The sequence below is a fragment of the Cucurbita pepo genome, chromosome LG14 (assembly GCF_002806865.2).
Source record: "Cucurbita pepo subsp. pepo cultivar mu-cu-16 chromosome LG14, ASM280686v2, whole genome shotgun sequence".
In the NCBI taxonomy this organism is placed as follows: Eukaryota; Viridiplantae; Streptophyta; class Magnoliopsida; order Cucurbitales; family Cucurbitaceae; genus Cucurbita; species Cucurbita pepo.
Genome location: NC_036651.1, coordinates 2,775,093 through 2,789,523, shown reverse-complemented (window position 1 = coordinate 2,789,523; position 14,431 = coordinate 2,775,093). Strand labels below are relative to the sequence as shown.

The following is a 14,431-nucleotide window of genomic DNA, read 5'->3' as shown; positions in this document are numbered from 1 at the left end:
AACCTTGACCTCACACATTTATAGAAAATAAATATTTAAAAAAGCATAATAAATTTGCAATGGATATAATTGTAAGAACTAAGATTACATGCATATAGAACACCTTCATTGGTGTTTTTATTTATTTTTTAATTAACTCAAAAGAAATATTAGGATAATGATTCCTTCCTTTTCCCTCAAAATTTCATATTTTAAGTTAAAAGAATTTCAAACCTTTTTCTTTTTATGTCGCCTCTATTTGTGTGGGAGAGAATAAAATGAAAATAAAAAAAGAAAAATCAAATATTTATTGAAAGAATACTTTTTTTAAAGACAAAAATCCACTCATCAATGTTAGCTAATAAATTCTATAATACGTGAGATTAGAGATTCGAACTTTTGACCTCTTCACTTAAAAGTATATATCTTAATCAGTTCAAGTAAACTGGATGAATACTAACTTAAACCAACTCAAATTAACTCGAGATTAGGGTTAGATATTGAGTTAGAAAAACGAGTAATTACCAAAATATAAGGGTCAAACGGGAGGCAAGCATAAATAGTCCAAGCCACACCATTGGCAAAAGAAGCAACGGAGAGGGATAGAGGCATATACTCCACGCTCTTTGTTTTAATCACCAATTTCTGCAACACACGAAAAAAATTCACTATTAAAATGATCCTATGAAGTACAACAAATAGGGTATGAGAATTTGGCGTCCAGTTATGCTCATGTACAAAAAGTTCTCGGATATTTATAATGAGTTAAACTTTTAGTATGTTTCGAGTCTTCTTATAAGACGGGTTTTTGTCAATTAAAGTATTATATAATCAATCAAAAGGTTAGAAATTCGAATTGGGAACCTACCATGACTGCCAATGGAGAAGCATACATGCCGATGTTAAAGAGAATGCAGATCGTTCCAACCACCATGGATCGTTTGGTATGAGTATGAAAGATGAGCATAACGAGAAGGGTGAGGAGCGTGATGAAGACGAGCTCGACGAGCAACACGACCATGACTTTGACCCGCATCTTCCGGTTGGAGAAGACGAAGAAGAGGATTATATAAGTCAACTCGATTAGGATTCCAGCTCCGTTAATGGTGATGACTAGAAGGCTTCCTGGATGCACCAGTGGAAGGCCGTAGAGCACCCAAACTAGGCAGTTCACAAGGGTCGCGAGGTACGGGATCGGCGAGAACTGCTCGACCGATCTCTTCTTCCATATCGTGACGAAAGTCGGCCTGAAAATGAAATCAATTATAAACACAATGATGTAGAGAATTAGGGTTTTGTGGGAAAAGGGTAATCCTTACACTGGAGACAAGAACAAGAACAGTGCTATGATGTTTCCTGCACAAAACAAAAATTCGAGCAAGCTCCAAAGAAGCCATTGTTAAGGAGAGAGTGAAAGAAGAAGAGACCTTTAAAGAGAGAGAGAGAGATGGGTTTGACTCTACTACATGCTAGCTGCTTCAAGCTTCACCTTTTTATAAACTCTTATGTTCATTGCATGGACATTTCATGGGCCCTACCACACCCACCTTTATATCAACCTATGAGTTCTAGATCATTTTGATCTATAGTCATTCGTCTCACGGTTTTAAAACACGTTGGTTAGAGGAAAGTTTTCCACACCTTAACCTATAAGGAACGCTTCCTTTCTCTCTTTAACGATGGGGGATCTCACAATCTACCTCTCCTGGGGCCAGCATCCTCACTAACACACCGCCCCATGTCTGACTCTGATACCATTTGTAACCGTCTATTAGGAAGGGGTTTTCTACACTTTTACCTTATAAGAAATGCTTTGTTCCTCTCTCCAACCCATGTGAGATTTCACAATCTACCCCTCTTGGGGGCCAGCATCCTCACTGACACACCGCACTATGTCTGGCTCTGATACCATTTGTAACAGTCTATTAGGAAGGGGTTTTCTACCCTCTTACCTTATAAGGAATGTTTTGTTCCTCTCTCCAACCGATATGGGATCTCAATCTACCCCTCCTGGGGCTAGCGTGACACACTGCCCATGTCTGGCTCTGATACCATTTGTAACCGTCTATTAGGAAGGGGTTTTCCACACTCTTACCTTATAAGAAATGCTTCGTTTCTCTCTCAAACTCGATGTGAGATCTCACATGTACTTTCAATTTTTGTTCATTTCGATTTCTGGGTACGGTTAAAATGTCATTTTGGTTCATTCGTTTTTCGTTTTTATCTCGTTCGAGATCAAAATGGACGAAAGTCGAGGGTGGAGATATGAAAGTAGTGTCAAACCCAAAAAAGTGAATGAAAAATTCGGAAATAGTTGAATGACAAGGAAGTAAGTGTTAAATAGATGTAGCTTTTTGTTACCTAATTGGATGCCTAAGAGGTAAGATGGAGAGAGAAAGGAGAGAATTTGATAATCCCATCAATGTCGTCCTATTTTCCCCACTAAAATTAATTCCAACATATCCAAATCCTTTTTTGGAATTTCAACTGTTCAAATTACAATTCAATATTCAAACACCTCTTTAAAACATCATAGACAAGTTCAATCAAACAATCTAAGGTATCAATTCCTTATCAACATTTTGTACACTTATAAATAGTTCATTGTTTGTTTTGATCTGATATGTATCGTCGTTAGTTCACGATTTTAAAACGCATCCCTCTCCAATTAATGTGGTATCTCACAATCCATCCCCTTGGATGTAGGCTAGCCTCCTCATTGACATATCGTTCCGTGTTTGACTATGATACTATTTGTAACAGCCCAAGTCTACCGCTACTAGATATTGTTCATTTTAGTCTATTACATATCGTCGTTAGCCTTACGGTTTTAAAATGTGTCTATTAAGAAGAGGTTTTTCACACTTTTATAAGAAATGTTTCGTTCCACTCTCCAATCGACATGGAATCTCACATAGTATTAAATTTTAAAAAAAGACGAGATTCATCTTATTAAGAGAAGACCAGTTATTGCTTAAATTGGTTACCTTGTATGATTATCTTATTGTTAATGTAAAAGACTTTCAATTTAGTACGATAAAAATCAAAGATTTAAATTTTTAATCTCGATAAAAAAGAGTACCTATCAATTACAGTTAAGTTACGTTTCTATGGCTGATAACATGTTTATTTTCAATTGATATTTATAAGAATTCGGTTTATTCAAAAAAAAAAAAAACTCATTTAATTTAAAAACTTCATTTTCTATATATGCTTTTAAATAAATTAAAAACAAAAATATTTTGAAACCAGTCTTAAAAAGTTTGAATTTTTTCTTTTTCTTTTTTGAAAGAGAACCTTTTTTTTTTTTTTTTTAAAGCACAATTTCAAGTATTTTTTGTTAAATTAAAAAAAAAAAAAAAGAATTAAAATAATGCCAAATTGGCATTAGTCTATTTCCATTATTTTGGAACCCATAATCTCTTATTTCAAAAAGCTTTCTTCCTTTTAATTAATACAAATTATGTTATGATCAAAAGAATCACTGCTTTATATCAAATCAACGTCAAAATGTCAAGATGCATCCATTTTATTTATCCCATTTAATTCAACCCAATATCATTATCCATTATTTATAACCCCCAAAAATAAAAAAAATTAAAAGAAACCCGACATAAATATCAAATAAACCTCTCGTTACGAAACAAAACCTAAACCATTCATATAAATGTTGGAATTTAATAAGAATATATGAANAAAATTAAATTAAATTAAATTTGATTAAAATTTTAAATATTTTTTTCAAAAAATAAAAACAATTAGAAAGAAACCCAACATAAATATCAAATAAACCTCGTTACGAAACAAAACCTAAACCATTCATATAAATGTTCGAATTGAATAAAATTACGACATGGGGTAGGATAATAAGAATATATGAAAGTAAATGATTATTAGACGGGCATTAATCTGTATTATTAATAATAAATATTTAATAATATTATTATTATTTGGGGGTGTGTNATTAGACGGGTATTAATCTATTTTATTACGGAGCGAAAAATAATAAATATTTAATAATATTATTATTATTTGGGGGTGTGTGAGAAAGAAACAAATACATGTGTTACATTAAAGTTTAATATTCTAAAGCATAATTCCATAGTAAGAGAGGAATCCAAATCATGATTTAGTGGAATTGAAAGGTTCGTCAATCTTTTCCCTCCATTATTATGAATATATGCTTTTTTTCTCTATTTATATTNTCTCTATTTATATTCTTTTTTTTTTCTTTTTTATTTTGTTTTCTTAGTGATGAATTATATTCCCAATATTTAATCTACACTCTTCATGCAACAAAAAGTGCATTTTATATATACACACATTATTATTATTATTATTATTATTATTATTATTTTTTAAACCCTCCAATTATTCTCCTGCTTTTCAATTTTAAATCAAAACTCTCGCTTATTATTATTATTATTATTATTATTTTTAGTTTTGAAAATTATGTTTAATTTCTTTTTCTTATTTTCTAAAGAAACATTTTAATTTATACTCAAACTAAAAAATTAGATTAATCTCCAANGAAAATTATGTTTAATTTCTTTTTCTTATTTTCTAAAGAAATATTTTAATTTATACTCAAACTAAAAAATTAGATTAATCTCCAAAATTAAAATAAAAGGTTTAAATTCTATTTTGAACAATTTTATTTTTATCAAAATTAGTTAAGATAATAATGATTATTTTCTTGCACGTGTATATATTTCTAAAATATACAAGGAAAATTAATATAGGCTATTTAAAAAANGAAAGTTAATATAGGCTATTTAAAAAAAAAAATTTAACAAAAAAAATGAAATATTAAATTTATTTTTGTTAGACCAAAATATTATTGGAACCAATAAAGTACAAACAAATCAAATTTCCCATAAATANATTAATATAGGCTATTTAAAAAAAATTAACAAAAAAAATGAAATATTAAATTTATTTTGGTTAGACCAAAATATTTTTGGAACCAATAAAGTACAAACAAATCAAATTTCCCATAAATATTTAGAGAAATTATTAAAATTTCAAAAATATGGTAAAAATAAATTATTCCTTAATTTTTTTTTCTAAAAAATGTTTAAATTATTTCTCATGAAATTAGCATATGGATTATAATATTAATTTGATAACTAATATGCTAATTTCGATTAAGTGTAAAATGAAGGTAATTAATTAATGAGTTAAGCTAATATTGGAATTTAATCAGCCTTCCACCACAACGATTGAAACCTCCGTTATTATTTTTTTTATTATAACGTTATTGCATGCATGAACCGTAATGAAANTAATTAATTAATGAGTTAAGCTAATATTGGAATTTAATCAGCCTTCCACTACAACGATTGAAACCTCCGTTATTATTTTTTTATTATAACGTTATTGCATGCATGAACCGTAATGAAAAAGCAAAAAAAAAAAAAAATTAAATATATATATAATTTAAGAATATTTTTAAGATTTTACTTTTTATTTATTTATTTTAAAGTATTTTCGTAGTTGATTCTGTGATTAATCTTCTAGAATGGGTTGGAGGAATTTAAAAAATAATAATTAAAAAAAAAAAAAAACGTTACAAAAATTACTTTTCTTAATAGTGAATACCTAACCCTAATTTAGATCTAGGTTTTTTTTTGTCATGCATTAATGTTTTTCAAATATTTTCTTGTTGAATTTTCTAAAGTCCGTTGAATAATTATTTGATTTTTTAAATTCAAATTTTAAAATTAAGTTTATAAATCCTATTTTCACCAATATTTTTACTTCATTGTTCATTTTTTTTATCGATATTTTAAAAAATATATATCAAGAAAACTAAAAAAAAAATAGTTTTAATTTTTTTTTTATTTTAAGAATTTAAATATTTCTTTAATAAAATTGAAATTTTTTATTAGAAAATTATGAGTAAACATTTATAAGTCCAATATATATATATATATATCCAACATAAAATATTTATACTTAATTAGAAACCTCGAGAAAATAGCAAGTCAACTNAATAGTTTTAATTTTTTTTTTATTTTAAGAATTTAAATATTTCTTTAATAAAATTGAAATTTTTTATTAGAAAATTATGAGTAAACATTTATACTTAATTAGAAACCTCGAGAAAATAGCAAGTCAACTAACAAAGGTTGTTAATTTACAACTTCAACTATTTTGGAAATAAAATTTTTCAAATTTTTATGTAATAAATTTTATCGAGGAGAAAATTCATTATTTTAATAAGAAAAAATTTATATCTCTAGACTTTACTAGATATATAAATTAAATATAACGATCCATATCAAGTCTCCATATATCAACACGAATCATTTTAGTATATTTTGTTCATGTTTAATTATTCTTTCTATATAAATCGTTAATACAATTTCTTTAAAATATATAAATATAATTTGATAAAATAAACATTTTTGTCGGGTTTGGAATATGAACAAATAAATGTTTGGTAATATATGATGGGGGAGAATTTTACAATCCAGAAAGCATTTTGTTTTTTGTGAGCATGAAAGCACGTGTAAATGCTAAATTCTCATCTAAATGAATAAAATCTTTAGGTTTGTAGATTTTTGTTAGGCTTTCCCTCTCTTTCTGGAGCCCTTTAAATATTACAAACAGATTTTGTCTCTTTTTCAGCTTTAATTCTCTTCAAATTCTTAAGAAAATTACCCTTTTTTTCCCCTTAATTATTTAAACACATCTCCTCGTACTACGTACTACTTTGCTTTTCTTTGTGCTCGGACTGAGAGAACCTCAACCGATAATAACTTATAGTATATGGTTTCGGTTTAGTGTTTAATAATGAATCAGACCCAACTTAAAACTCAACTCGTACGATTGGGTTGGGTTATGAACTTGTTTAGGTTAGGGTAGCTTGTGTTTAAACAATTGAGAAGTTTATGGATTTTGTTGGTTTAATGGTTTTCTTAAAAATTAGATTGGGTTAACTTGAACTAACTCGGATGTGAGATCCCACATCGGTTGAGGAGGAGAATGAAGCATTTTTATAAGGGTGTGGAAACTTCTCCCTAGCAGACGTGTTTTAAAAACTTGAGAGGAAGACCGAAAGGTAAAGCGTAAAGAGGATAATATCTGCCGGTGATAGCTAGACACCGGACACTGTGTCAACGTGGAGGTTGAGCCTTGAAAGAGCAGGACACGAGGCAGTGTGTCAGCAAGGACGCATGGCCCAAGCGAGGAGACTGAGCCTCGAAAAGGGGTGGGACACGAGGCGGTGTGTCAACAAGGACGCATGACCCTAAAGGGGTGAATTAGGAGGTCCCACATCGATGGGAGAAAGGAACAAGTGTCTTGCTGGCCCCGAAAGGGGATGGATTGTCAAATCCCATATCAGTTGAAGAGGAGAACACATTCTTTATAAGGGTGTGGAAACCTCTTCCTAACANGGTGTGGAAACTTCTCCCTAGCAGACGTGTTTTAAAAACTTGAGAGGAAGACCGAAAGGTAAAGCGTAAAGAGGATAATATCTGCCGGTGATAGCTAGACACCGGACACTGTGTCAACGTGGAGGTTGAGCCTTGAAAGAGCAGGACACGAGGCAGTGTGTCAGCAAGGACGCATGGCCCAAGCGAGGAGACTGAGCCTCGAAAAGGGGTGGGACACGAGGCGGTGTGTCAACAAGGACGCATGACCCTAAAGGGGTGAATTAGGAGGTCCCACATCGATGGGAGAAAGGAACAAGTGTCTTGCTGGCCCCGAAAGGGGATGGATTGTCAAATCCCATATCAGTTGAAGAGGAGAACACATTCTTTATAAGGGTGTGGAAACCTCTTCCTAACATACACGTTTTAAAAACCTTGAAGGGAAACCCAAAAAAGAAAGTCGAAAAAGTATAATATCTACTAGCGATGGGCTTGGAGTGTTGTTCGTATTAAATATATAAAAAACCTACACGTTTCAATTCCAAACTAAGAATTAAGACGACGAAAATGAGAAAACATTCCTCCAAAATCTTATTCAATCAAGATCAATGTTTTCTTTCTCAATCAACAGCCTTACACAGATATTGATTCAATCAAACAATGAACAGCACAAAGAGAGGAAAAACAATAAATGAGTTCAGTTCATAAAGACAACAAATTGAATCAACTCTATACATGATCTTATATGTTACAGAATGGGAACGTTGGATCCCTAAAGCAGCTCGATCTCGAAGGAGACTTTTCCATTCAGATTCTAAATCCCAAGCTCGACCACTTCTTTGTTGCCTCCTTCTTCGTCTTCCTCGAGTTCGGGTCAATGAGGTTTTCCAGAGACTTTGCTTTCCGGTTTCGGGTTCGGCCTGCTTCCTTCAGTAGCTCAGCCAATCTCCTCTTTTCATCCTCAAAATCGGGATTCGCGATTCCGAGCTTCTCTTCTCTCAACTTAAGAATAGATTCCAATATTTCAATAGCATCGTCGACTCTGCAATAGTTTTGGAAGAAACCATTAGACAAAGCATTCATTAGCTAAGCTACATTACCCATCTTTGCGTTTAAGTAACTATGAAGTTGTGAGATCCCACATTGGTTGGAGAGGAGAACGAAACATTCTTTATAAAGGTGTGAAAACTTCTCCGCCCAAATAAGACTGATCTGTTAGCGGTGGGCTTTAGTTGTTACAAATGGTATTAGAGCTAGAAATCGAGTCGTTTGCCGGCCAAGAGGCTGAGCCTCGAAGGGGGAGTGGACAATAGACCATGTGCTAGCAAGGATGCTGGGTTTCAAAGGGGGGTGGATTGTGAGATCTCACATTGGCTGGGGAGGAGAACGAAACATTCTTTATAAGGGTGTGAAAACCTCTCTCTAACAGACGCGTTTTAAAAACCTTAAGGGGAAACCCGAAAGGGAAAACCTAAAGAGAACAATATCACATAACGGTGGGCTTAGGCGGTTACAAATGATACTAAAGTCAAACACCGAGCGGTGTGGCAGTAAGGAGGCTGAGTCCTGAAGGGGGGTAGACACTAGGCAGTGTGCTGGCAGTAGTGGGCTTTGGCAGTTATAAATGGTACCAGAACCAGACACTGGGCGATGTGCCAGTAAGGAGGCTGAGTCTCGAAGGGGGGTAGACACTAGGCGGTGCCGGCAAGGACACTACGTGGTGTGCCGGAAAGGGAGTGGATTGTGAGATCCAAAATTAGTTGGGGAGGAGAACGAAACATTCTTAGATAGGGGCATGGAAACCTCTCTCTAGCAAACACGTTTTAAAAACCTTGAATGGAAGCCCGAAAGGGAAAGTCCAAAGAGGACAATATCTACTGGCGGTGGGCTTGGGCTATTACAGAAATCCATGAGAGTAAGGGGGTCGAGCTCCCGAACAAGCTATGCAAATGCAACGAAATATGTATAATATGATTGGTAGTGATAAGGAAACAGCTTAAATAAAGTGAACTACCTTCCCATAGCATCATAGGTTGCAGCAAGGTTGCTATAAACTCCAATGGTATCTTGATGACAATTGCCACACTCCTGCTCCAAAATGCCTCTTGCTTCTTCAAACAGCTCAACAGCTTCATCTATCTTGAACAACTGCACACAGGCCAATCCCATTTGATTCAACACGACGCCAAAGAACGCAGATTTCCTCTCACCGGTGGCTCTAAGTTTCGATATCGCACTCTCGAACGCAATCCTCGAATCTTCGTACCTTCCAACCATGTAAAACATGACTCCCATCCGTGCTTCTATCCCAGCAATTGTGCTTTGCTGTCCCGGTTTATCCTCCAACATCTTCATAGCCTTCTGCAACAGCTTCAACGCCTCCTCAGCCTCACCAACAGACTCGTAAATCGCTGAAACTCCGGTCAACCCACCAGCAATTTCTTCTGGTGAAGTTCCAGGCACAGGCTTTGAGTATATCCTCATTGCATTTTCGCAATAAGATCTCGACTCCCGGAGCTTTCCAGTCCGATGATACAAGTCAGCGAGGCGTATGAAGACCGAGGCGACCAAAGGATGGTTATCACCCTTGGATGCTTTGAACACAGTAAGAGCCTTTTGGTATGAGAAAACTGCCTCATCAAAGCGAGCTAGAGACATGTAAATGTTTCCAATGCTCACATCAATGGCAGCAACCTCGCTGTCTTGCCCGTTTGCTACCATCGCCATACTGGCCAGGACGAGATGCTCTAGCGCCTGTTCGTAATCGCCTTTCGCCTCACAAATGAGCGCCATCAGTCGACGGTCAGCTGCTTCTTCAAGTGATGCAGGCTCACTATGTGCATGATGAATCTCAAGAGTTTTCTTGCATAATTCTTCTGCTCTATCAAATTGCATTGCTTGAACGTGCGCCTCAGATAAATACCTGCATATAACATGATGCGATCCCAAATGAATAACAGACAATAAACTAACCATTTCATTTCATCAAAGAAAAATAGAAACACTAGTATATCGGTCCAAATCCACGATATTGTCTGTTTTGGCCAATTACATGTCGCCGTCAGCTCACGGTTTTAAAACGCGTCTGCTAAGAAGAGGTTTTCCACACCCATATAAGAAATACTTCGTTCCCATCTCCAGCGTCCTCACTGGCACACTGCCTAGTGTCTTGCTCTGATACTATTTGTAACAGTCAAAGTCCACCGCCAGTAGATATTTTCCACTTTCACTCATTACATATCGTCGTCAGCTCACGGTTTTAAAACGCATCTACTAGAGAGAGATTTGCTACACCCTTGTAAGGAATGTTTTGTTCCCTGTTCCAACCAATGTGAAATCTCACAGTCCACCCCTAAGAGCCCAGCGTCCTCGCTGGCATACCGATCGGTGTCTGGCTCTGATACCATTTGTAATAGTCTAAGTTCACCGCTAGCAATATTGTCCGCTTTGACCCGTTACGTAATACCGTCAGCTCACGGTTTTAAAATGCATCTACCAGGGAGAGGTTTCCTACACCCTTATAAGGAATGCTTTGTTCCCTCTCCCACCAATGTGGGATCTCACAATCCACCCCTAAGGGCCCAACGTCCTTGTTGGGACACAGCCTGGTGTCGGTCTCTAATATCATTTGTAACCGTCCAAGTCTACCGCTAGAAAATATTGTCTACTTCGTCAGTCTCACAATTTTGAAATGCGTATGCTAGGAAGAGGTTTTCCATACCGTTATAAGGAATGTTTCGTTCCCCTCTCTCTCCGACGAGACCAACGACGTGGGATCCACTTCACACAGAATTCCAAGGAAACAAAAATGCAAAAAGTTGACTCATAAACCATCAAGTCCCAACATATGTCGATCAAGCTCAGTCACAAAACTTAAATTCAACCCACAAAATCCAACACAAATTCCCACATTTGTGGAAGACTAATATGCATGTAATACAAAAACAGTAGAAATCAAACCTGCAAGTCTCCCCAACTCTGGGATCCGTCTCACCCAAGGCTTCGATCTGAATCTTCAAGCCCTCTTCATAGCATCCAATCGAGCGCTCGATCTGACCCACCATCGAATACGTATCACCCAGTTGCATATGTCCGGAAAAAGCAGCAAGGGCATGATCCGTCCCTCTTCCAATGTCAGGAACCTGAATCGCCTGTTCAAGAACCGGCACCGCCTCCTCGAACCGGCCCAAGCTACAATAAATGGCAGCCAGAACATGGAGGCTCATGGCCAGGTCAAGGCTCGGCTCCCCATCCACAGCGCACCGCTCGAACGACTTCGATGCACGGATCGCGTAATCTAGGGCTTTATTCGGGCCGTCACCAGAGGCAATGGTGTCGCGAGCGAGCTTCAGAAGAAAAGGCCCAAGATCGGGGTTGTCCAGAGAAGAATCCGGCGGAGATTGAGCCGCCGTCGGACTCTCCGGTTGAAGCTTCTTCTTCCCGTTGGTAGATCGGGAAGAAGATGGAGAGGGCTGTTTGTTCGTTAGAGGAGATGGGGTTCGATGATTCGACACCGGCGGCGTGTCGGGGACGGAGATCCGTAGCGGCGGAGTGTCCGGCAGGGTTTTGACGGAGACGAGACCCGGCATGGAGGCGGAAACAAATAAAAACAGGAAAAACAGGGGATTTAGATATGGATTTGAAGAGGGTTAATCTTTGATCTGGGAAAATGTGGATTAGTACGATGAATCAACGGAATGGAACGGCCCACCTTGAGAAGATCAAATTTTCAGTGGGGGTTTGAAGCTGAAGCTGCAGTAGATCAGATGTCAATGGCTGTCATCGTGGTCAAGTCTAAGCCGTCGGTCTGCTCCAGTACGAGACCGCAGCAAACTTAAGCTGAGAGGGTGAAATAGTAATTTCATATATTTTATCTTTTTTTAGAGGTTCAATAATTCATTTTTCTCTTATTCCTATTGATATTTTCACAAATTATAATTTATTTAAATAAGCAACATTAAAAGATTAATTACATTGGAAAAAATGATTATATTTCCAATATTTTGATTAGAAAACTGATGTGAAATTAATTAAAAGTTTATCTATATACTTGTCTTGTCTTAGTTAAGTTGTCTTAGTTAAGTTATGAGAGCCTTTGCACTCTTTTCTTTTTTGATGTTTGGTTCTTTGCATTACTTTTTAATATTTTAGACTTAAGTAGAATTAGATTATTAAGTCAACTTAAATATAGTTCAACGGATCATGATGTGTATCTTGAATTAAAACGTCGGAGGTTTGATCTCTACTCTCATATGTTGCTGAACTCAATCTTGACTTAGGTTTGAATGATAGTAGTTTTTTGGAAAATCACCAAAGAAAATATCATACTGGACCAATATGAAAAAAAGAAAATATATCCAAATACTCCAACAAACAAGTTAATTACCTGACCAATTGGATCCCGACATACCCATAGGTACTAGAAGAGAACGCTATAATCGTTACTATATCCATATCGAAGAGATGCGACAAATTATTCAGATCATTGTGCCAAAACCCTATATCTTGAACCTTCTATGTTTGCTCAAATAAAAGAAGTGTTGAGATAATAAACTTTCATTCCAATTTCATCCAGTGGAAAAGATCGGCCTGCACCGAAACAATGCAATTACCAGCTAAGCCTCAACGTATTTCGAGGAGAACCCACTAGTTTTGAGTTCGAGTGTCATTTCCTCCTCGTAGTTTGATTGCATATATTAAATCTTGAGCTCAAGGTTAAGACATTTTAAAACGTGTCTGTTAGAGAGAGGTTTTCACACCCTTACCAGAAATGTTTCATTCTCCTCTCCAACTGAGCGGTGGGATCTCACACTAACTTTAATATTTTCAAATATTTTAAAAAATAAAACAATTATCATCTCAAAAGTCGATAATTTTCAATTCTCACCCTACGAAGAAAATTTTGAACTTCGAGCTTAGGGTTTCTCACCTGCCCACAAGGGTTTGGTAGAATAAATGTTTCATTCTCATCTCCAACTGATGTTTGATCTCACACTAACTTTAATATTTTCAAATATTTAAAAAAATAGAACAATTATCATCTTAGAAGTCGATAATTTTCAAATCTCAACCTACGAAGAAAATTTTGAACTTGGAGCTTAGGGTTTCTCACCTGCCCAGAAGGGTTTGGTAGCTTCAAACCCTCCTTCAAGATCAGAGCATCAGCAACCCCTACAAAAGGAAGAAAACCAACAAAAATCTCAGCCAAAAATGTACAATTATGAAACCCTAATTTCCATTTTGAACACTGACAAACAGGTATAAACCCTAAACCCTAATTAAAAGTACCTGAATTAGGGTAAGTAAAGAGGAGGAAGATGAAAAAGAAGGTGTTGAAGGCAGCCATGGAAGCCATTGTTGAAGGATCAAAGGTGGGATTGAAGGTGAAAATACAAGTATAAGTGAAGGTGGGAGCGGCTAGGGTTGGAAGAAAACAAAAGGGTTTTATAGAAGAAGGTAATTAGAGGAAGATAATGGAGGCTAATTAAGAGAATTAAGCTAAGTGTCATGATGATAACCTCCATTAAAGCTTCGTGTAATGATTCTGTAAGTGGTAGCTGTACCTGTTCTCCTGGTCAACCACTTTCTCAATATTTATGACAAACTAAATCCAAATATGCTTGTTTACCACATTATTACAAGAATTTACTTTAAGATTTTCTTTTTAATTTACTTCGCCTTTTAAAATCTTTTTAAATGGCTAAATTATTTTATAAATATATACTTTTGCAAGAGAAAAAAAAAACATTCACAATCTAACCTAGTACAACGGTTCGTTCTCGAATTAGGTTGTTTTGATGGTCGGATTACTCGTTTTTTAAATTATTAAAAAAATAGTCATCCATAATATATATCACATTAGTAATTAAAATATTATAAAACTCAAACATCAAACATTCCTGAGTCACATATATTAATATCTAAATTATTAATTTTCATAATAATTTTAAAAGTAATCAAACGGTAATTTTTTAAATTTTTTAAAAATTTAACGTAATTCAATCCAACTTGGCCAAATTGGTCGAACAAACTATAATATATATATATATATATATATATATATATATATATAT

The 14,431-nt window shown here is 35.2% G+C and overlaps 2 protein-coding genes across 2 annotated transcripts in view; both read right to left on the bottom strand.

Moving 5' to 3' along the window:
- The window catches only part of LOC111809712 (bidirectional sugar transporter SWEET7-like), a 3,579-nt gene extending 2,188 nt beyond the window's left edge, over positions 1-1,391 (bottom strand). Inside the window, 4 exon segments of the mRNA XM_023696104.1 lie at positions 505-624; positions 848-1,226; positions 1,299-1,343; positions 1,345-1,391. Coding sequence (XP_023551872.1) covers positions 505-624; positions 848-1,226; positions 1,299-1,343; positions 1,345-1,376 — 576 coding nt within the window. The 5' untranslated portion in view covers positions 1,377-1,391.
- Positions 1,392-7,926: 6,535 nt separating this feature from the next.
- LOC111810572 (protein KINESIN LIGHT CHAIN-RELATED 1-like) lies at positions 7,927-12,189 on the bottom strand. Its single transcript, XM_023697293.1, has 3 exons — positions 11,319-12,189; positions 9,373-10,281; positions 7,927-8,400 (listed from the first exon to the last, which is right to left on the bottom strand). Exons 1-3 carry the CDS (start codon positions 11,945-11,947, stop codon positions 8,166-8,168), a joined length of 1,773 nt encoding a protein of 590 aa, XP_023553061.1. The 5' UTR covers positions 11,948-12,189; the 3' UTR covers positions 7,927-8,165.
- Between the last annotated feature and the right edge of the window lie 2,242 nt (positions 12,190-14,431).